Below are 20909 nucleotides of genomic sequence, written 5' to 3' on the forward strand. Positions count from 1 at the left end.
TTGGGGTCCCCGGGGCTCCCCGTGCCTCCTCCCCATCCCTGTCCCCAGCCACCCGCAGCACCCCCCGGGCACTGCCACCCTGGGGGGGCAAACCCTGGGGGTGCAGTGACCGTACCTGCCTTTCCTCCTCCGGGGCTGCACCCCAAGGCCCCTCGACCCCGGGGGTGACACAAGTTGGGGAGGTCTCAGCCGCCCCCCAGGCCAGGCACCGCGGGGATGGCTCGCAGCCGGGCTCAGCCGGCTGCCGGACACGGTCCCGCCTGGACACACCGGTCCCCTTCCCACACCCCCCTTAGCGCCCAGGGCCAGCACCGCTGCGGGCTGGGGGGCCCCGAGACCCCCCACAACGGCACCGCTGGCACCCACGGCCCAGTCCCAAAATCTCAGCCTGGAGCCAGGGCCCAAGGCAACAGACTGCAGCAATATTTATTCCTGTACAAACCATTACAAAACACGGGAACCCCGCGGCTTCCCCTGGCACAAAGTCCCCCAAAGCCCCAGCCGCAACGGGGACGGGCCACAGCCAGCGGGAAACTGAGGCACGGAGCCCTGGCAGGGCTCAGCACCCAAACCCGCCGTATTTAGCTATTTTCCCCAAACCCGCTTCTCCGCTGCTGAGAAATTAGTAACAAAATCCTCCCCTCACCGCAGGCTGCTGAGGGGCACTGCCGCCCCCCCGCTACGTGCCCACTTCTAAATAGTTTATAAGCAATTAATAAATGATGAGGACCCAGCCACAAGCTGCTGCCGGCCCCTTCGTTACCGCTAACGAGCGGCCCCCGCTCGCTCCGGTCCGGGAACCCAAATACAAACCCTGGGACCAGAAGCAGGGAGGAAAAATCCAAAAGCCCCCTGAAAAACCCATTGCTCGCTTAGAAAAGGTTTTGGCAGTGTGGGTGTGGGGCACGGCGGTGCTGGGAGGGGCTGGGTGGTTTTGGGGTGCTGGGGCACCAAGGGTGGCAGTGTCACCCCCACGGGGTCCCACTGAAACCTGTGGGGTTCTGCTGAGGGAAGGATGCCTGTGGACCGGGATTGGGGTGCTGGGGATGGCAGAGGGGGGCTGAGCCCCAAGAGGGGGGTCCCCCCACCCAGGGGGTTGGGGGAAACAGTCTCTGCGCACCCCAAAAGTGATGCAACCGCAAACCGAGGCCAGGGGACCCGGCACCCCTTCGTGTGCTCGCAGGGGCTGCAATGTGCCTGGATCAGGATCGGGCAGGATCTCACCCCCACACCTCCCACCCATGGAGGGGGGACCCCGAACCCTGCACTCACCACCTGCCCCCGCCCCCAAAACACCTCAAAACCCAACACATCCCAAGTGCGAGGAGCCACCCTGCACAACGGTGGCGGTCCCGTGGGAGGTACCCGGTGGCACCCCGATGCCTGGCTCCCACTGCTCCCCAGGGGATGCAGGGGAACCCCCATCCATCCCAGTTCGGGGGGGTCTGCCCAGCTGCGGGGGGCAGCCCCTAGGGCCAGGTGGGGTGGGAGAAGGTGATGTTGTAGAGGCCGGCCCAGCTGGCGAAGACCCGCTTCTCGGTGATGAAGCGATGGTGGTTGCCCTTGCGGCTCCGCTCGTTGTGGATGTAGGTCGTGCACTCGTCGGGGCCCTTTGGCTCGTAGTAGTGGTAGGGCAGGCGGCGCGGCGGGGGCCGGCGGCTGCGGGACGCGGGGAGCGTGGGGTGAGCCCCACAGTGGGGCTGGGGGGTCTGGGGTGGGGGCTTGGGGGTCTCCTTACCCGCAGTAGTTGGGTGGCACCATGCCGTAGACGTGGACGGCGTCGCACAGCTCCACCGCGATCACCATGGTGAACCAGCCGGTGCTGAGCCACGAGCGCGACTTCTCCCTGGGGAGGAGAAATGGGGTGGGAGAGGACAGGGACAAGGTGACATGGATGATGGACCCCCTCCAGGGTCCCCAACCTGCCCCAGGGACCTCCAGCCCAGTGCAGCCCATGGAGCAGCCCCAAGCTCTGCCCCAGGGACCCGGAAAAAGGGGGGGACACGGTGCAGGAGGCGGCTCCGAGGTACCTGTCCTTCCCTGTCTCCCCCCGAAACAGGTCATCAAACTGCTTCATGCGGCCGGGGGAGACGACGTAGGCCGTCATGTTGGGGAAGGAGGCGCTGACGCGTTGGATGATTTTCAGGAGGCTCTTCTGCATCTTGGCGGGTGGCCCCCAGAAGATGAAGATGGTCTCCGGGGTCTTGTTAACGAACTCCTGGGGCCGCTTGAGGACGCGGTAGAGGCTGGAGTGGGCCACCACGCGGAAGCTGGTCTTGTTGCCCACGTCAACCTCGTAGCCCGTGGTGGGAGCGTCGTTCATGCGGATGGTGCACTCGGCCCCGTCGATGGCCGTGCCCAGGTGGGTGCCCAGGAGGTGGCTGGAGCTGGTGACGATGACACACTGGTGGCAGCGGGCAGTCAGGGTCTGGGGACCACAAGTGCCGTGAGCAGGTGACTTTTGGTGTCACTGTGACCCAGCATGGAGGGACGGAGCTGGAACAGGGGACAAGGCACCGCCGTCCCCTGCAGAGCCACTGTCCCACCGGACGGGATGATTTGGCTGGACACCGGCGGAGGGCTGGATCCTGCGCCCACCGCTAACGCCAGACCCCACCACCCAGCTCGTACCTTGTTCCCGCAGACGGGCAGGTACCCGCTTTTCACCCCCCACTTCTTGAGGTCGGGGGGCCGGCGGGCTCTGCCCCGCAGGCGGCTGTAGGGGAAGACCTCGCTCCCGCTGCCGGAGCTGTAGATGATCAGCAACATGATCAGGGCAAAGAGGACCCCCAGGGCGGCGGCGCGCTGGCTCTGCGGGCGGGGGGAGAGCGTCAGCCGCTGCCCCCACCCCACGGGCGTCAGCATCCGGCCCCGCTCCCGGCGGCATCCCCAGCGGGATGCCCGGTGTCCCCAGGGTGACGCCCCGGCACTCACCGTGCTGCCACTCATGTCTTTGTGCCGGCCTCAGTGTACAGTGATCGCTGGCGTCCCGCGAGCACCTGCAAGGCACGCAGTCACCCCCCGTGCTGGCCCCTCGCCACCGCGCTTGGGCTCCCGTCCCCAGACTGCCGGGCCGGCGGGGATGCGGGATGAGCTGCTGGGCAGCCTGGCCTGGCTGTGCCGGAGCAGAGCCCTGTGGGGCGGGCGCCCAGCCGGACCCCCGGGTTCCCCTTTCAAGGGGAGGACAAACCCTCAGCACCGGTGCGGGGAAGGGAAGCGCCGTGGGCAGAGGCTGGGCGCGCTCTGCAGCGCCAAGGAGCCAAACCCAACCGCGGCTCGTGCCGGGGAGATCCCCGCGGCGGGCTGCGCTCCCGGGAGGGATTATCCCCGGCCGGCGGGGCCAAAGCTGCTCAAACCCGCAGGGTCAGGGAGGGTAAACCTGCTGCTCGCGCGGTGAAATCCCATTAAAACAACCGGCTCCAACTGGGGGGAGAGGAACTGAGACCTGTGCAACTCAGCTCACGCGTGGGCTCAGATCCAGCCGGCGCTGGCAGGGACCTCCCCGGCCCCGGGGCCCGAGGCGCGCGGGGTGCACCCGGGGTGCTCGCCCCCGGGGGGACCTGCTCTAACCCCCGCTCGCAGCAATGGACTGACCCAATTTATTTTTTAAAGTCCTCATTAGTGAGTCACGGCCGGTCCTGGAATACTCAGAGCAATTGGAAATTAAAAAAAACAACCCTGAAGCCTCTTTACTAATTGCCCTGGGGGGGAGCAGGGATGGAAAATTAGGCAGCAGCCTGGGTTCAACCCCTGGGGGGCCCCGAAGGGCTCTCAGGGCCGGCGTCGAGGGCTGGGAAGGTGCCGACCCACCCGGGGAGCCCGGGCACGCTGGGCCCTCGCCGTGCCCAGGCTGGGGAGCAGAGCCGGGACCCTCGCTCCTGCCGCTGCACCCCGCTGCACCCCCTCCGTAGCGCTCAGGCCATGGGGGACCCCGCGGCCGGGACCCCGCGGGCCTCACCTGGGCAGGGGCTCTCATCGGCGGCGGGGGGGCGTCACCTCCTCCTCCTCCAGCGCCGGCGCCCCGCGGGCTGCGGGGGCTGCCAGGCCCCTCCGGCGAGCAGCGCCATGGCGGCGGCCCGGGGCTCACATCGCGGCTCTGCCGGGGAAGGGCTGATCCGGAGCCGCTCTCCCCGGCTCCCCCCTCCCTGCACCCCCTTGTGCCGGTGTTCCCCCGGCCCCGGATGCAAACCCCCCTGCATCCCGGGAAGTGCAAACCCTCTCCCGCCCCCCGCCCCGGGTGCAAACCTTCCTCCGCTCCTACGTGCAAATCCTCCCCCACCCCGGCATGCAACCCCCCCTGTTCCCGGGGTGCAGCCCTCACCCATCCCGGGGTGCAGCCTCCCTCCCCCCCCGCACCCCTGGAGGCGCCAGCCCTCCCCGGCAGCCCCGCTTTGCAGGAGCCGGGCAGGCCGGAGCCCGGCCGCGTCCAGGCGGGGAGGAGCCGACCCCTTCCCCGCGCACCAGCCCGGTGCGCGTCCCCTGTCCACCCCGCACCGGAGCCGCGGGGCGGGGGCCGCTCCCCCGGCCGGCCCCGGCGCTGTTCCGTCCCCCGCACCGGCTAACGGGCCCTGGCCCGGGTCCACCGACCGCTCCGCTCCGCAGTGCGTCGCGATGCTGCTGCTGATACCGCTGCTGCTGATACCACCGCTGCTGCCGCTGCCGCTGCCGCTGCTGCCCGGCCCGGGGCCGCCGCCGCGCGCCCACGGAGCCCCGGCAGCCGCGCGCCGCCCGGGGCCGGGGAACGCCGCGGGGTCCTAGCGCCGCCCGCCCGGGCTGGGGAGCGCCGCCGGGGTCCTAGCGCCGCCCTCCCCACGCCGGGACAGACGGGGCAGGCCGGGGCTGTCCCCCCCCGCTGTGGCCGGGCCCGCCCCAGCTCCGAGGGCAGCGGTGCGGGCAGCGGTGCGGGCAGCGCGCGGGGGGGGGAGCCGGCAGCGCTGCCCGCGAGTGCCAGGGGCAGCACGTGGTGCCTGACCCGCTGCCGGGCGCGGGGCCGCATCGCTGGGATGCCGCCGCCGCCGCTGCCTCCCCCGCGGCGGCCGGGCAGCCCGGGGCCCCGCTCCGGGGGATTCCGTGGGCCGAGGAGGGGACTGAGCCGCTGACCGGGACCTGCGTCCCCGCTGCGGCAGCCGAGGCCTGTCCAGAGGGATTTTGGCTCTTCTGTGCTAGCGATGCCCTCCCTGCGTGGGGCCGTGGCAGCCGGAGCACCCAACCAACAGCTCCACGGGCTCCTCTGCTGGCGCTTGCCCGCAGGACGCTGTCCTGGCAGCATCCCCAGGTCCCGGCCGCCTCGCTCCTCGCTTGACCCCAGCACTTGGCCTGAGCTGAAATGGGAGTGAGCACGGATCCGTCTGCCCCTCCTGCCCGGCCCTGGCCCCCCAGACGCTGCGGGCCCACCCAAACACGTCGCATCTGTTCTGGGTTCACAGAGCCGCTGCGGCAGCTCCGTGCAGCCGGGTGCAGGGCCGCGCGCGTGCCTGTGCCGTGCCCCGTCTCTCTGGGGATGCAGGAGCTGGCAGCCGCCTGCAGCCTGGCAGCGCTGAGCCCTGTGGGGCCAAGGATCACCCTGGACCCAGCACGAAATCCACGCCAGGGCCAGCGCCCGTCCCATGGTGAAGCAGCTGATGGTTCCAAAATAATCTTGACCGCCAGCTTTCAGCACCCTCCTCCGTCTTCAGGCGCAGCTCTACCCCTTGTCACCTCCCCGTCTTATTTATAGCCTGGCAGGAGAGCGGGGACACCAGCTGCCATCCCAAATCCCCACGTCCCACAGCTGCAAGGGGCACAGCACGAGGCGCCACCGAGTTAAAAATGCTTTTAATGGCCACGTTTGCTTTGGTCTGAATCCAAGGGCACTTGTGACAAGGCAACTCAGAGCCCCCGGGGCACGTGTGGCCCCTGGGCTTCCCAGCCGGGGGGACGCAGGGGCCCTGTGCAGGGACCTGCCCAGGCACAGAGCAGCAGAAAGCAGCAGGGTTGGGGAGCCCGGACCCGGCTCCCTGCACCCCACACCTGGTGCCGGGTCTCAGGGCACGCGTGGGGCAGGGACCGCGGTAGAGCTTCGTCCCTGGGAGAGGCACCAGCCCGTGTCCCTGGTAGGGCTGAGCTCTCCCGCCCTGCGTCGCGCTGGAGCCCAGCAGTGTGAATGTTTAATCCCACATTAAATACTCATCCCAGTAGAGCGGGTGGAAAACCTTCGTGGTCGTCCTGGGTCCATCCGGGCAGACGTTCAGAGCTGATGGGGCTCCGTGGGTCCAGCTCATGCCCCCTGTGCACCAACATGGGGGTCCCAGCCCACCCACCGGCTGGGGGAACCGGCCCTGCCGCTGCCGAGACAGAGACTCCCTGCTCTGGGGCTTGGCAAAAGGCTTTCAACCATGGCACCGGCAGAGCCGAGACACGTCGTTGCAGGATGAGAGCCGCCCCGCCGCCGGGGTCCCCGCTGCCTCACCCCACGGCTGGCGCCCTACCCGCCTGCCCAGGACGGGTGGGTGAAGACGATGTTCCTCCTCTTGGCCCAGCGGGAGAAGATAGCTTTCTCGGTGATGAAGCGGTGCCCGGCGCGGCGGGCTTGCTCGTGCACCAGGTACATCTTGCACTCGTCCAGCCGGCCCTTCTCGAAGTAGTGGTAGGGCACGCTCGAGTGGTTCTTCTCCCTGGCGGGAGGGGACGGTGTGGGCGTGGGACATGGGGGACACCGGACCACCCCGCGCCCACCCCGCCGCCCCCTGCGCACCTGCAGTAGCTGTCGCTGACCATGCCGAAGACGCAGATCTGCTCGCACAGCTCCATGGCCAGGATCATCGTGAACCAGCCTGTGCTCAGGAAGGAGCCGGACTTCATCCTGCAAAGCACCGCGGCTGCGCTGGAGCGGGTGGCACAGTGCTGCCGTCCCAGCTGGGCTATGGGTGCCTGACAGGGGCATGGGTGCTACGGCAGGGGGACCCGACGGGGGCTCCTCGGGAGCCGACGGTACCTGTTCTTGCCCGTCTCGTTCTGGAAGACGTCGTCGCAATACGCCATCTTCTCCTCGGTCAGGGTGTAGATCTGCAGGCGGGGGTACGTCTCCATCACCTTCAGCAGCGCCTGGTAAGTCGAGCCCACCTTCTGCCGGTTCATCTTCTTCGCTGGCCCCCAGATGATGTAGAGGGTCTCCTGGGACTGCTGGAAGAAGTAGGGCTGGTTCCTGAGCAGCAGCGGGACGCTGGTGTGCGACACCACCCGGACGGTGCTCCGCGCTCCCACGTCCTCCTCGTAGCCGGCGGTGGGGGCATGGTTCATGCGCAGGACGCACTCCTGCCCGTCGATGGCCCGTCCCAGGCGCGAGCCCAGCATCTGCCCCGAGCTGGAGACAATGGCGCAGTGGCGGCACAGCGCTCGCTCCAGTGGCTGTGGGGAGACGCACCGTCAGCCATCGCCTCCCCCTTCCCTCCCGCAGCGGCCGGACACACCGCAGCCCCATCCGCCCTTCCCTAAGGAAGGGGAAACTGAGGCACGGGCGGGCTGAGCTGCCCCACCAGCCCCAGCGCTGCCCCATCCCCACGCACCTTCCCGTCGGGGACGCGGCTGTACCCCTGTAAGCTGAGGATGGTGGGTGCCGTGGGGCGGCCCCGCTCCCCCGGGGCCCGGCAGCAGGGCCGCAGGCAGGCGTGGGAGCAGAGCAGGACGTACAGCACGGTGACCACCGCCACGCACACCAGCGTCAGGAAGAGCCGGACCTGGAAGCGGAGCGGGGAGGTTTCTCCAGGCCCGGCCACGTGCACCGGCCCCACGGCGCCGTGCGGCAGCGGCCCCACGGAGGAGGGTGTCGGGGCGCCCTGGCCGGGGCGCGGAGCCGCAGCGGGGAGCGCCGGGTGCCGGGGCCTCGCTCGCTTCCTGCAGGCAGCGCTGGCCCAGGCGCCGGGCGGCCACGCTGCCGGGGCCGGGGTCCCCTGCTGCCTGCGGGGACCGGCAGCTGCCGGGCCGTGCCCTGCCCCAGCACCGCTTTTGGGGCGAGCGGCCCCCCGATGCTGGGGGGGGTCCCCCAGGCCCCTCGCCCCGCCGGGACCCCGCACCCTCCGTCCCGGCGGGCACTCACCAGAATCTTCATCCTCGGGGGGCCGGCGGGTCGCCCGGCAGGGTCCGGGGGTCACCTGGAGGGTGGGGGCTCGCACCCTGCAGGCAGAGCGGGCTCAGCGGCGGCACCGGGCGAGGGGGGTGCCGGGGACCCCCCCGTCCCCGGTACCCCAATGCCCCCCCCCCCCCCATGCCTTGTGCCGGGCCCTCCCCGAGCCCGGGACCCCCCATGCCCCGGCCCCGCCGTGGGTGCAGCCCCCCGCGGAGCGGCGTCCCCGGTGCCCGGTCCCGGCCCCACTCACCGCGCCGGGAGTCCCCGCCGCCGGGGCCCGCATCCCGGCCGGGCGGCACCGGGCTGGGGCTGGCGGGGCCGCGGCGGGGCGGAGCGGAGCCGAGCGGGCACTGCCGGGCCCGGGACCGCCCCCGCCCGCCCGCTCCGCCCGGCCCCGGCTCCTCCGGGGGCGCGCCCGCAGCCGCGCACCGCCCGCCCGCTCCCGGGGCCCCGGCCCCGGTTCCTCTCCACCCCTCCCGCTCTGCCCTCCAGCCCGGGGGCCCCCGCAGCCACCCCCCGGGTCCCAAAGCCCCTTTCCCCCCTCCCTGCACCGCCGCCTCCAGCCAGGCCCGACTCCGGTGAGCTCACGCGTGACGGCAGCAGCCCGGAGACCAAAATGATCCAAAATGGCTCAGGAGCGCGGCAGGCAGGGCCTCTTGGTACCCCGGTCCCCGTCCGGTGGCCCCGGGGGGCCACTGGTCGCCCGCAGCCCCTCACGCCAGGGCCAAGCTGCAGAGCACCCGTGAGAAACGTCCCCAGAGCGAGGTGCCTGCCCAGGGAGGGGTACGGGACTTTGTTTTCTCCCACTGTTGACAAATAGGAGAAGTAACCTTGAAACTGGTCCCAACTCTGTCCCCCACAGACTTTGACCGGGAGGAAGGAGGTGACAGGGATCCTGCCGGCCTCCCATGCCCAGGGGACGCTGGAGCTGCTCGGAGACACGACTGAATTCGTCCCCCTTTTGCCTTGCCCTGCCCCAGCTCAAACCCGCCTTCACGGGTGGGTGAGCCACGTCCAGCCGGCGAGGGGCTGCAGAGCGAGGGATTCCTGACCCAGGGGCCGGGGAGCGAGGGATTCCTCAGCAGGAGAAGCGGCAGCAGCAAGACAGAGGCAAGGGAAAATGGGGAGATGGAGGACCCGGCCTCAGGGAGGGCACAGCCACAGGCAAGCGGGGTGGGTGGGTGGGCAGCCCGGCAGGGCCAGGCAGCCTCCCCAAGAGCTGGAAACAAAGCTCCAGCCGGAGCCTCGCCTCTGGACCAGCCACCGGCTCCGGCCACGCAGCGGGTTAAACCACAGCCACGTTCAGGCCAAGACCCGCGGCACCCAGGGTGCCCCCGAGCCACCAGCATCACCCCTGGCAGGACGGGAGACGATGGGGCACGCTGCTGTCTGGTAGGGGAAGTTCACAGTACATGCGAGGGATCAGAGCGCCCCAAATCTGCCCTCCTTTTGCTGGAGCCACCCCAGGGCGGGTGAAGCAGCCCCCGGCACGGCAGAGCCAGCACAAGGCCCTCTGGCACTTCCCTGCCTGTCCCCAACAGCAGGACACAGCCCCCCGAGAGCCCAGGGCAGGACCTTCCCCAGCACAGCATCGGGCACCGCCAGGGCCAGGCAGCAGAAACCATCCCGGCGGGCCTGCGGCACCCCCTGGGCACGGGCGGAGGACAGGGACCGAGACCTTGCAAACCTTTATTGAGGGTGGTGCCGCTCGCTGCGGTCCAGGGGAGCCGCCGGGGCACCGCACCGCGGGGCAGCAGCCGCTGCCAGGAGAGGAAACCCCCCGGGGGACGGACAGGGTGCCGCCACGCCTGCCCGCTCGCAGCGCAGTCTTGTCCAGGCGCAGGAACCCAGCCAGCGGCCGACGGCAGCGGTGGGAGCCGCACGCGTCAGCAGCGGAGCCAAACGCGTCCTTGTGACCCCGGGCGTCTCCTCGCCGTCCCCTCAGCTGGACGCCGGCAGAAGGGGCCGCAGAGGGCAGCGGTGGCACTACCCCTGCCTCCTCTGCACGCCCGGCCTCGCGGGGGTCCCTCTTCCGGAAGGTGAGAGCCCACCAGCACCACGATTCCCGCAGGCAAATGGAGAACGCAAGCCTGCCTCTTCCAAGCTCAGTCTCATTTCTTTCCTCTCAATCTTGAATCCAATTAAAAAAAAGCGCCACAAACCATATGTAAACATTTAAAAAAACCCAGAAGGAACAAACGACTTTGTTTAGCAGAGGGGAAGGATCACCCAGAGGCCGAGCAGCGGGCAGGGCTCAGGGCTCGACTCGCGCTCTGGCGGTTACAGCTCCTCCAGCCTGCACGGGCCGAAGCAGAGCTGGGACGGGTCCCTCGCGGCCGGGGCCCTGGTCCCTCTCTCAATGAGCCCCGGAGGTCAGTTTTGCTTCCCTTTGGTCATTAAGTTGTAAACTACAGAAGGCTTGGTCTCTGCGGGACGGAACAGGGGAGAGCGCAGCCGGCTGGGCGCTCTGGAGGAGGCGCTGCCTGGTGCTGCAGGCAAAGTCTTTGCCTGCCTACGCCGCCGCAGGGTGGGCGCCTTCTCCTCATCTCTCTCAGCTGGGCCTTCAGTCCGATTTCTTGGCAGGTTTCCTGCTCTTCCACATCACGACCATTATGAAAATGCCTACCACGAGAGAGAGAACAGATTCAGCCAGAAAACTTTCAATTATGGGCACTTTTAAAACACATTGTAGTGAGAAACTGAACCACAGCAGAGCGAGTGAGAAATAATTCCGCTGTCCGGAGGCTCAAACAGCCAAAATTACACACAAACACAGGCCCCGAGAGCATGCGCCAGGCAGAGCTGCAGCAGGAACCACAGAGAGCATGTTGCAAGTCTCGCACGTTAGCTAACCCCCCAGCAACCCTCTTCTCTCTTCCTAATTTAGAAGCTTCTAATTAGAACAACAGAAATAACACTCGCCTATAAATAGCAGCAGCAGCAGCCCGGCCACCACGGGGATGATAACGGCGTACTCCCTAGGCAAGAAGTACCGGTGGATTCCATGGTCGCTGTCGATGAAGGGCTGCAGGAGACAGAGAGGGGCGTCAGAAGGTGGGCACAACACCCGGGCAAGTCCCCGACACCTGCAGCCTTGTGGTTTCGAAAGCAGGACTGAAATATCAGGCGTGAGGAGATAGCTAAAAAAAAAAATAAGGTGCCCAGACCGGCACGTGGCTCAGCCCGCAGCTGCAGGGACACGACAGCGGGTGGGCAGCGAAGGCTTCGGCGTTCAGCAGGCAGCGAGGGGTGGCTACACGAGGCCGGCACAGGGGTCCCACAGCCCCGGGGACTCAGGGTGGGCACGGCTGCCTGCCCGCTTGGTGCTGAACACAGCAAATCCCCGGCCTCTCTGCCCTGCAGAAGGGAGCGGCCGATACCGGATCTGCTTCAGGGCGATCCCGCGAGGATCCCTCTGCAGAGGCCAGTGGAAGGCTCTGGACACTAGAGAGCAGTGTAAGGATTCCTACACAGCAGCGAGCGCATCCATGCGCTCCTGGGCCTACCCACCATGGAAGTATCGGGGAGCAGAGTACGCAGACGCAAGAGGGGAATTCAAACCTCTCCGAGGTTAGAGGGGAAGCTGCCAGGAGTTCGGACATCAGCCCGAGGCTGAACCAGGCCTCCCATACCTGGAAAGCTCAGGAGGGGATGTTTCTTTTGAGGAAGAAAACCAGTAATGACCCCAGCCGGTATGTCCCTAGAAGTGGGCAAACTACCAGGCTCACAATCACTTTTCCAGAGCTCTGCATTCCCTGAACTCTTCTCCTCCCTACCAGGCTCCAGATTTGGTAAGAATAGCCTCTTTTTACGTTTCCCTCTGTGATCTCCCACCACAACCAGGAATCTGGAGGAGTGCAAATGCGAGCACCAGTGACATCACGTTCAGAGGAGCCAGGCTTCAGCTCCTGCTGGCAGCGAGAGTGAGCCTCAGGTCTTACGCCGGCCGGATCAGCCTGTCCGAGAGCAGCAGGGCAGGCGGCACGATCGAAGCTTGGTCTTGCCCAGGCAAGGGCAGGCATGCCCAGAAGGGGCAAGGGCTGTGCCAGCAAACAGAGGAAGCTCTGCCCTGAAATTTGTAACCAAGAAGCTGGTGAGGCAGAGTCCTTCAGGCACACGGGGACATCAGCACCTACACGAAGCCTGGGCTAACACCTGCGTGGGAAGCAACTGGGACTGTAACAGCCAGAGGAGACCCGTACCAGTACGATGATCCAGAGGGTGTAGTAGACAAAGAGAACGAGGCTGAAGGCGACCAAGCCGAATCCAACCACCTGGTCTGTCGCTGTGGCCTGCAACGGGAGGGAGAGTCAGCGCGGCGTCCTCGCGCCGCGGCGGCCGCGCGGGAACGGTTAACGGGCGCCTGCTGTTTGCTCGGCCCCGGGTTCTGTGACCGCACCGCTGCAGGTCTGAGGCGGGGCGGGAGGGGGAGACCCCCTGCCGCAGAAACACCCGCCCCGAGGGCAGCGGGGAGAGCGGCGGGCCCCGCTGCCGGGAGCGCTCCCGCCCGGGCCAGTTCACAGCCCCGCAGCTCTGGCCCGGTCCTCCCAGGGACCGACCCCCGCCGGCACCGGCGCTGCCCCAGAAAGGCCCCAAGAGGCGGCCGGGGCTCAGCCTCCCCCCGGGGGCGGGCAGCCAGGGGGCCCCGCGCTGGCTCCCGGCCGCGTTTGGTCCGAGCCCGCCCGGCCCCCCCCGGTAACGGGCCGAGCGGGGCCGGGCCGTGCCCGCCAGCCCTTCGGGGCCTCCCGGGGCGGGGGCGCACCGACCCCACTCACCATGGCGACCGGCAGCCCCGGCCTCCCTCCCCGCCGCCACCGCCCTTCCGGGAGCGGCCACCAATCAGCGCGCCTAGCGCCAGCCCCGCCCTCCTCCCAGCTGGAAACGACCAATCAGCGGGGGCGGCCTGGGGCCCGCGGCATTGTGGGAAGCGTGGGCGCGGCTCTCCCGGGGCACGACGGGAGATGTAGTCCCGGGGCGGGTGGTGGCGCACACGGGGCCCCCAGAAACCCGCCGTGCCTTGGCGCTGCTGCGGGGGCTGCCCGGGGCGGGGACCCTCCCCTGCCGGGCCCTGGCACGGAGCGGAGCCCCCGCCCTCGGGGTCTCACCCATAGCACCACGATCCTTTCCTACAGCCGTGTCAAACGATGGCGGAGGGGCAGGGCAGGCGCGAAGCTCCCGAGGCCCGGGTGAGGCTCCTCAGCAGCAGGGCGCTCTGCTGTCAGCCGCCACCCCGTGTCTGCGCCTTCTGATGGAAGCGACTCGGCTTGAAACCGACAGCTCAAACCCCACTGCGCCACCGCCGCCCTCGCGTCCGGCGCCCCGGCCCTTTCTCCACACGCTGCGGCTGGAGGACAGGGAAAAGCCAGACCCAGCCGCCGAGGGACAGAAGGGAGCGGGATCGTCTGAGGAAGGGGAGGCAGCTGAGGGGAAGGGGAAGGCCCTGCCTTCCCCTGAGGCGTAGCTGAGCAGCGTGCGAGGCCGAGGCTTTGGGAGGGTGGGGAAGGCAAAGCCGCTTCCTCCCAGGGGCCCTGGTCCCCTCCAGCCTTTGCACGCATCAGCAGCGAGCACCCAAACACCGAATTTAGCTCCAGCCTCTGTTAATGGGATTGCCAGCCTGGGGTGGAAGAGGAGGGGCGGCCCCGGTACAAGCCGTGACGGCCCGCAGGCGTTCCCTGGAGCCCCCCAGGCCAGCCTGGGCCAGGACGCGAGCCGTGGCTGGCCCACTGGCACCAGTTTGCCTTCCGCCAGGATTGTGGGCTGTTGCATCCACTGGACTTGTGCTGTGCTGCCAGCTCCCCCCCTCCAGCCCTTCTCCCGTCTGCAGGGAAGGGCTGGCAGGGATCTCCGCTCCCAGCCACCAAGAGAATCCCACCCAGAGGGCAAAGCTAAATCCTATTCCAGGGCCCTGCATGCTAGCAGGCTCTGTCTCACCCTTCTGCTTCCTTAGCAGATATTTAAATACATATAAAACAAGAAACAAAGCAAGAAGGATCAGTGTGAAGTACCAAAAACCTTTATTTTTTTCCCCCCAAACCATAACAACATTTGACATTATATTGATTTCCTCATATATTTGTTATTTTTCTACGTTAGGAACCAGATACAGAAAATACAAACACGATCTGTTGAATCAAAGACGGCACAGCATTCCGTTAGAAAAAGAAACAAAAAACTAGAGGAGCAAGATAAAAATGGTGAAAAATAGTCATTCCCTCCAGCCCAAACTTTCCAAGAATCATCATCAAAATAGAGCAGTGGAAGTAGCTTCTCTTTCTAAACGCACTTCTGCTTTAAGAAAAAAGTTAGATTTATCTTTAGATTTCAAAGTAAAAAAATGTTAAACTATCTTTCAAGCAATTTTGGAAGTTTGCATAGACCCATTCCCTTTCCAAAAATATCAGCAATCTCTCTATAGAATTTGATATAAATCAAGTGCGCGCCTCATCTGAAGATCACCAAGCTCAATTAACTTTCAAGAAAATAAAACATGATCTCCCCTTCCCCGCCCTCCCCCCACAAAAATACGGGCTCTACCGTTATTCCTTGTGTTTGAGGCAAGTTTGAGGCTCAGCCACACCTCTCGCTCACAGCTTCATCCAAATTCCTTTTTGATTTCCCAGGTTTCCGCATCCGCTCCCTCCGGACAGGGGCGACGCGGAGCTGAGGAGGGCGTCGGGCTCGGGTGGTGCGGGTGGGCTGACGGACGACGCAGCTCTCGGGAGGGAAGCAGGAGGGGGGAATTTTGCGCTCATCACCCCCCCACCCCGAGCGAGGAAGTGGCTTTTCAAGGACAAACACCTGCGACCAGGCAGTGTTTGTAGGAGCTTGTCCCCGGGGACCGGCCTGGTCCACAGGGCTCAGTCACCAGAGCAAGAACTGGTTCAGCTAGAGGCTAGGCGGGGTGGCAGGGGACGGGGCAGGAGGGGCGGAGGGTGAATTCGCAGCTCCCGGGTAAGGCAGCGAGGAGGGGAGCGGGGGGCCCCTCTCCAGGAGGGGTGTTTAACCTAGGTGCTCTAGCGTACCTGGAGTGAGGTTTTCCCAGAGGTTCACAACAGCGTGTGCAGAGTCCAGCTGCACAGCCACCAGTTTAAAAAGAAAACAGCAACGACAAAAATAAATAAAACGTCAACCCCTCCTATTAAGATGAGAATGAAATAAGTATTCTTCAGGTCTCGGCCTGGTTCGGAACCCTCTAAAAACTGAAGCACACATTTAAAAGGGCTTATTAACTTTCTGCAGGGGGCAAAGCGATGTGGCAATGGGGGGGAGAGATCACACGCCTGCTGCCCGTCGCACCGAGGGTCAGGACAGCACGAAGGCCCCCGTGTAAAGTGCCGACCATACAAAAGAAGAAGATGGAGGAGCAACATCCTTCTCCCCCTTTTTCCAATCACAATTTCCAATTGAAACTCATCTCCTTCACCAAGTCACAACTAAGCCTAGTCTTTTGGACATTCACTCAGCTTATACTGGTTTTAAAAAAAAAAAAAAGTTAGTAAAAAAGTTACACTGAACTTCCCAACTCTTTGCAACAGGCTTCCACCAACTAATGGTCAGGAAACTGGGAGAGCGGAGCCCACACGTTTCGCCTGGCCCCGAGACTGGAGCAGAGAGCCAGCTCTGCTCTGCAGGGCCAGCCAGGCGTGAGCAGCCCCGCTGGCCAGCATCAGACACCCAGGGGATGCAGAGTCTTGCCAATAAGGTCCTTGTACTTGTTTAAGCCACCTCTGAATCCCCTGAGAAGGGGAACAATGTGGGGAAGAGGATCCCCCCCTTCAGCCCCCCAGGAATAAAATATCAATGAAACAATAATGCAGTCAAAAAAACACCAGCCTGCTGGGTTTATAAAAAAAAAAAAAAATTTCAATAAACTTCACGACAAAAAAAAACCCAAAGGAAACTAGCCAGCGGTTTGGGTCTGGAAACTGATTCACTTCTTAAATGTTCAAAGTCCGACAAGGAACAGACGGCAGCGATGCCATAAGGAAAAAAGTGCTCGCGAGACGCAGCTTCCCGAGAGACGGCGGCGAGTCTGCGGGACAAGCAACCCTGCTTCCATCACCACCGCCTCGTACGCCCACCACCGGCCAGGGACCGCTGGGCATCGCTCGTGATGGACACGCAGCGGGAGCTCCGCGTGGGATCTGGAAATAGGAACAGACTGCTCCTTCCTCCCTCCGGGCCCGCTCTGGGTGCTCCAGCCCTGGCTGTGCTGCACCCAGCTGAATGACTAGGGCTGCTTTCTTATTCAAAACAAGGGGTAGGAGAGCTAAAAAGCTACATAAAGACCAGGATCTGTGGGGTCAATAATAATGTGGAGACAAGGAAAAGATACCCTATGAGACACAGTTATCAAAACTGCAAGCAGTGATGTGCCAAGCTGCTGGAAGAGAAGCCAGAGACATGCCCAGGTTGGCCACAGCTACGCGATGGAGCAGGTTACGCCTCTGCCAGCCTGGGAAGATGAGGCCAGCTTTCTGAAAAGCTCAACTGCTTCTCCTCTTGCTTCGCTGGGAAGAGATTCCTCCCTCTGTCCCACTGGGGATTTCGTGACATGCCGAGCTGCCAGCGCCTCGGAGCAGCCGACTCTTGCCAACGGGAGCAGAAGCAAGCCCTGGGCTCCCAACTGCTCTGACAGTGACTGCCATTGTTTTTCATGGGAACAGAAGCAAAGCAGCAGAAGCGAGCTAGGTTTTGGCCTCTTTCCTGGCTTATGTTTGCTCCTTTCAAGTCCTGGTTGGACCCCATTTCCCGAGGGGCTTCGCTGGCCGCGGGGGAGCGGCAGGTGCTGGGGAGCAGCCCGACCCTCGGCTCTGCATGGCCACCCGCGGACAGGGCAGGAACACCCACTGCTGCCTGAGCCTGCTTCTGCCCTCACCCTGACCTGAGCAGAGGGCCAGGCCAGGCCTGGCTTTCTGGCAGAGCCCCAGGGAGAGAGAAAAGCAAGCAGTTCTCCCCTTCCTGCAGACATGCATCATCCCAGGAACAGGGCAGGATGCTCACCAGCCTGCTAGCGAGTGCCAAACCTACCCAGACTGAATGAAGAAGAGATCACCATTAAAAAACACCAGCAAGTGTGAAAGAGTTTTTGTTCTAGACAGACTCAAAAGATCCAATACTTTTTCCCTACATTAAACCAAACCAGGGTGTTGTCTGTACCCCTTCTGACCCTAATCCAAATTTAATTCCCTTTGAAGGGAAAGGGTGAAGAAGATCCATATCCTATATGTGGTCTGTCCAAATACAGAGAGAAACCTCTTGACTTGAAGAGAGAAACCGTCAAAACAGAGTAAGCAGCTGTATAGCTTTGCCACACTGCCTAGCACCTTCCCCATGCAGCCATCCTTTGCTAGCAGGGAAAAAGGAAAAAAAAAAGAAAAAAAAAATCAAGGCCCTTTCATTCCTTGTTTCTCATTCTGCCAAATTCCCTTTTCCAGTAGCTCATCTGCATGCATTCTGGTCACAGAGACCACAATTAATCCTTTTTTTTTTTTTTCCCTCCTTTAAAAAAAGGCTTTACAATAACTAAGAATTTGAACAACAACGTGATCAGTAACAAGTCTTTCCTTGCTGAATGGGACAAGTATGTGCCTGTGCGAGTGTGCACGCACACGTGTGTTGGAGAAGGACACGTTCCCAGCCATGCCCGGGAGCGTGCCATTGCTCCGAGTGCACGGCCGTTGAGTGCTACTACAGTACACCGGCAAAAGAGGAAAGGGCACTACACAGAAATAGCTTATCGGCTGAGAGTCTCTGTACAGGAAGGGCTGCAAGCACAGCCTGCTGACGGCCCACGGCTGGAGTCTGCATAGATCCTCGTTTGCAATTCAGCTGCCAGGAGAATCTGTAAGTGGGAGCTGAAAGGGACCGACATCTCTGCCACACACTGCAAGGAAAAGAGGCAGCTAAAGTGTCAAACAACTGCAGAAACCAAACCCAAAGAAGAGCAATTGAAAGATCAACCAGAAAACAGTTTGAAGCCTTGTCAGAAGAGTTCACTCGCCACGGAGCAGGTAAGAACGGCTGCTGTGGCTAACGCAGCAGCAAACACCCATTCTACCCTTGAAGACAGAGACAGTGGCTTCTCCTCAGCCAAGGAACCAGCTCAGGCATAGATCCCTGCTGCCAGGGCAAGAAAGGCCAACCAACACCAATTCCCTTACTGGCCCAGGCCAAGAGAGGCAATTGTTAATCACCACCACAACGGAGAGACCACTGCAGTCAACTGCATCCTGCTCTGGCCCAGGGGAGGACTATCAGATAGCCAGATTCTTTTCACAGTCCAAGAAGGGCAGTTCCCTTCCTGAGCCAAAAAAAAACCCCAAAAAACCAAAAAAAGGCTTTGTATTCTGAGCTCCAACAGGGACTATTTGCTGAATCAGTCCAGCAAACAGGGATTACGCTCCTGGGACAGCAAGTAGAAGCCTCCTCTGGGTAAAATGTGGAACCTCTAAAGTGCTCCTGCTAATGCTAATAGATGAACACTGCCCTTCCATGCCCAGCAGTGGAAGGGCATAATGCAGTTAGTGGTATAACAAGCACTAGCATTTAACCATTTATCAACTCCCATCTGGATTGCGGTAGTTTTCTGAAATGCACTTTTGGGAGATATTTCCTATGAGAAGAGGATGTTTGGGGATTTGAGGGTGGGAAGGTGAAGTGCACACCGTAAAATACCTTGTTCAGTAAAACCGCTGCCTTGGAAGGCGATGTTCCCTTGCAGAGTCAATGGAATAAAGCATCCTGCAAGTGGCCATTTCACCACGTCACCAACAAGCAGCTCTCAGTTTGGTTAGAATGGTTTCCACCTCCCCCAGTGGTTTGAAGAGTTCACAGTGGTATAACCCAATGTTTTGGGGAGAAAGAAGCTGAGAAGTCCCCTGTTGCAAGTGAATGGGTGGAGTGAGGGATGCAGATGAGCAACATCCTCCAGGACTAAGGATAAGCCCAACAGACACCTTGCGTCTGATCAGAAACAGGGGGAAGGCAGGCACTGGAAGAACCGGGAAGTGGAGAAGGGTAATGCCAACGCAGGGAAAGTGCATGATCTGGAGTGGTCTCGGTGTAGTTCTGCAGTGCAAACATACGGGGAGGGGTGTGGAGAAATCCCTTCTGGAATGCTGCATGAAGAGAGGTAAAGGTTGGCATCCATGTGGCAGCGGACTGGGTAGGGGGCCTGTTTCCAGCAGCTCTACCCTGTTCTTCACATTTAGTGGGTTTCAATCACCACTGGCTCGTAAACTCCAGATGAGACCCTGCGGAGGCAGAGTGGAAGAAGATGAGAAAGCCAGGTTATTTTCCTCAGTCACTTAGAGCAAGCAAGTTCTTATTCAGAGCTCTCCGCTCACAAACATCGCCCTCTAACCCCACACAAAATACTGAAAATAACGAGTCAGTCTGGCAAGAAGTCAACCCTCATAACGCAAAACAGACAGCTACGTGGCAAGCTAGCACTAGAGCACTTGAAAGAGCTGGGTGTAGCACACGAATCCTTCTAAAGGACAGAGGAAAGGGGGGAGTATCCTGCGCAAAGAGCCAGTGTTCCTGGCTTTGCTTTGCTCCCAGTTTTGTCACAGACTTGACACATCTTTGCATTACCACGATTGCTTTTTTTTTTTTAACCTCAAAAGATGCTATAAAGGCTCAAACACAACCAGCCAAAACACTGTACTAAGAGCTATTGTGGCAAGAAAAAGTTTTATTTGTTCAGAAGTCTTTCATGAGAGAACAAGCTCTCGACAAAGACAGAGGAAGCAGGGAAAAGGGACAATAAACCAGGCTGCTGCAGTTTTGCTGCAGGCCAGCAGGAGGCAAAGCTCCCTGCCTTCAGTCTGGTGCAGGAGCAAACAGGAACCAACCTCTACCATTTTGTCCTTCTACTCCTGACTTCTGTTCTCGGATCTTACAACTAGGATCACGTTATCCCTCTGAGCTCCTGCTGAGAACTGCGTTCATACTCCAGTGCAGCTGTAGCCTGTCACCAGGGGGATCCCAGGGGTGTTAATGTGGGAATAAAGCCACCATGTAGCACATGATGTTTAGAAATCTCTCCTGTAGCAAAGGGTGAAAGTTTCCCGGGTACAAACAGCTAACTAATCTCTCTGGAGCACCTCTGTCAGCCTTTCAGGAAGCCTACCTGTTTCCCAGCTGAATACCACTCAATGTAGTTGTTCCGTCTCTGCTCACAAACAACCTCAGGTTACTGTCTGCAGGTAGAAAAGGAAGAGAGACATCAAAATCCAGCACTACCGACGGCTGCCAGGTGCTCCCCTCCCAGCCGCCTTACACGATGGTCAGCACGGGAACAAATGTGTTTCTGGGAATGCATATGCACACTTTCTGGTGTTCCCACAGTAATAGAGCCCCTGGGAACTCCTCTCCTTGCTCCGAAAGGGAGCCTCATGTACAAATCAACCACAGCACTGAGCTTTGGAAGAGTAAACACAGAGAAATTAATTCAGTGATACTCCTCCAGCTGCTTCTTTTAAGGCAATTCCGTTGATGCAAGTTCTTGGTCAGCTTAAACACATCTGAACAGATGAGATGTGGGGCCTCACGCTGCTTTTGTAGGCTCACCAGAGGAGAAACTCAGCCTGTTCTGATGGTGAGAGGTGGCTACATTCAGTCTAGTTTTAACCCATGCTGAGCAAGGTATAAATCCCCATACGATAAGAATGTTGCCATATGCGACAATTTAAGGTGACTAACTGTAGAAGTACTACTAACAAGCTAGGCTCAGGTTTAAAACCTATCGAAAAACCTCAGCTAGATGAAAAAGATTGATTTCTAGGCTCAACTGGAAAAT

At 62.1% G+C, this 20909-nt stretch overlaps 4 protein-coding genes across 11 annotated transcripts in view; all 4 read right to left on the reverse strand.

Moving 5' to 3' along the window:
* Positions 1-401: 401 nt before the first annotated feature.
* Positions 402-4722, reverse strand: ST6GALNAC6 (ST6 N-acetylgalactosaminide alpha-2,6-sialyltransferase 6). 2 transcript variants are annotated; one of them, XM_082327296.1, is made up of 7 exons: positions 4588-4722; positions 3959-4096; positions 2935-2999; positions 2632-2811; positions 2031-2428; positions 1739-1846; positions 402-1659 (listed from the first exon to the last, which is right to left on the reverse strand). In XM_082327296.1, the coding sequence occupies exons 3-7, from the start codon at positions 2947-2949 to the stop codon at positions 1470-1472; spliced, it is 891 nt and encodes a 296-aa protein (XP_082183422.1). In that variant the 5' UTR covers positions 2950-2999; positions 3959-4096; positions 4588-4722; the 3' UTR covers positions 402-1469. The 2 variants fall into 2 exon arrangements, with proteins under 2 accessions (XP_082183422.1, XP_082183423.1); XM_082327297.1 differs by having other exon boundaries at positions 4556-4713.
* Positions 4723-5797: 1075 nt separating this feature from the next.
* Positions 5798-10228, reverse strand: ST6GALNAC4 (ST6 N-acetylgalactosaminide alpha-2,6-sialyltransferase 4). 5 transcript variants are annotated; one of them, XM_082327326.1, is made up of 7 exons: positions 9792-9870; positions 8693-8910; positions 8075-8151; positions 7545-7715; positions 6974-7386; positions 6734-6841; positions 5798-6653 (listed from the first exon to the last, which is right to left on the reverse strand). In XM_082327326.1, exons 3-7 carry the CDS (start codon positions 8084-8086, stop codon positions 6464-6466), a joined length of 894 nt encoding a protein of 297 aa, XP_082183452.1. In that variant the 5' UTR covers positions 8087-8151; positions 8693-8910; positions 9792-9870; the 3' UTR covers positions 5798-6463. The 5 variants fall into 5 exon arrangements, with proteins under 5 accessions (XP_082183452.1, XP_082183455.1, XP_082183454.1 ...); XM_082327329.1 differs by having other exon boundaries at positions 8693-8833; positions 9792-9857; XM_082327328.1 differs by lacking the exon at positions 8693-8910 and having other exon boundaries at positions 9792-9876.
* Positions 10229-10272: 44 nt separating this feature from the next.
* Positions 10273-12911, reverse strand: DPM2 (dolichyl-phosphate mannosyltransferase subunit 2, regulatory). The gene is made up of 4 exons (XM_082327332.1): positions 12880-12911; positions 12307-12396; positions 11027-11129; positions 10273-10726 (listed from the first exon to the last, which is right to left on the reverse strand). The coding sequence occupies exons 1-4, from the start codon at positions 12880-12882 to the stop codon at positions 10668-10670; spliced, it is 255 nt and encodes an 84-aa protein (XP_082183458.1). The 5' UTR covers positions 12883-12911; the 3' UTR covers positions 10273-10667.
* A 1184-nt stretch (positions 12912-14095) lies between these two features.
* EEIG1 (estrogen-induced osteoclastogenesis regulator 1) overlaps positions 14096-20909 on the reverse strand; it is a 38760-nt gene continuing 31946 nt past the window's right edge. For all 3 annotated transcript variants that reach the window (XM_082327585.1, XM_082327587.1, XM_082327586.1), the window contains 2 exons: positions 20241-20310; positions 14096-19359 (listed from right to left, as the gene is read on the reverse strand). In XM_082327585.1, coding sequence (XP_082183711.1) covers positions 19314-19359; positions 20241-20310 — 116 coding nt within the window. In that variant the 3' untranslated portion in view covers positions 14096-19313. The remainder of the gene's footprint in view (positions 19360-20240; positions 20311-20909) is intronic.

Source organism: Platalea leucorodia (assembly GCF_965183815.1).
Source record: "Platalea leucorodia genome assembly, chromosome: 15".
In the NCBI taxonomy this organism is placed as follows: domain Eukaryota; kingdom Metazoa; phylum Chordata; class Aves; order Pelecaniformes; family Threskiornithidae; genus Platalea; species Platalea leucorodia.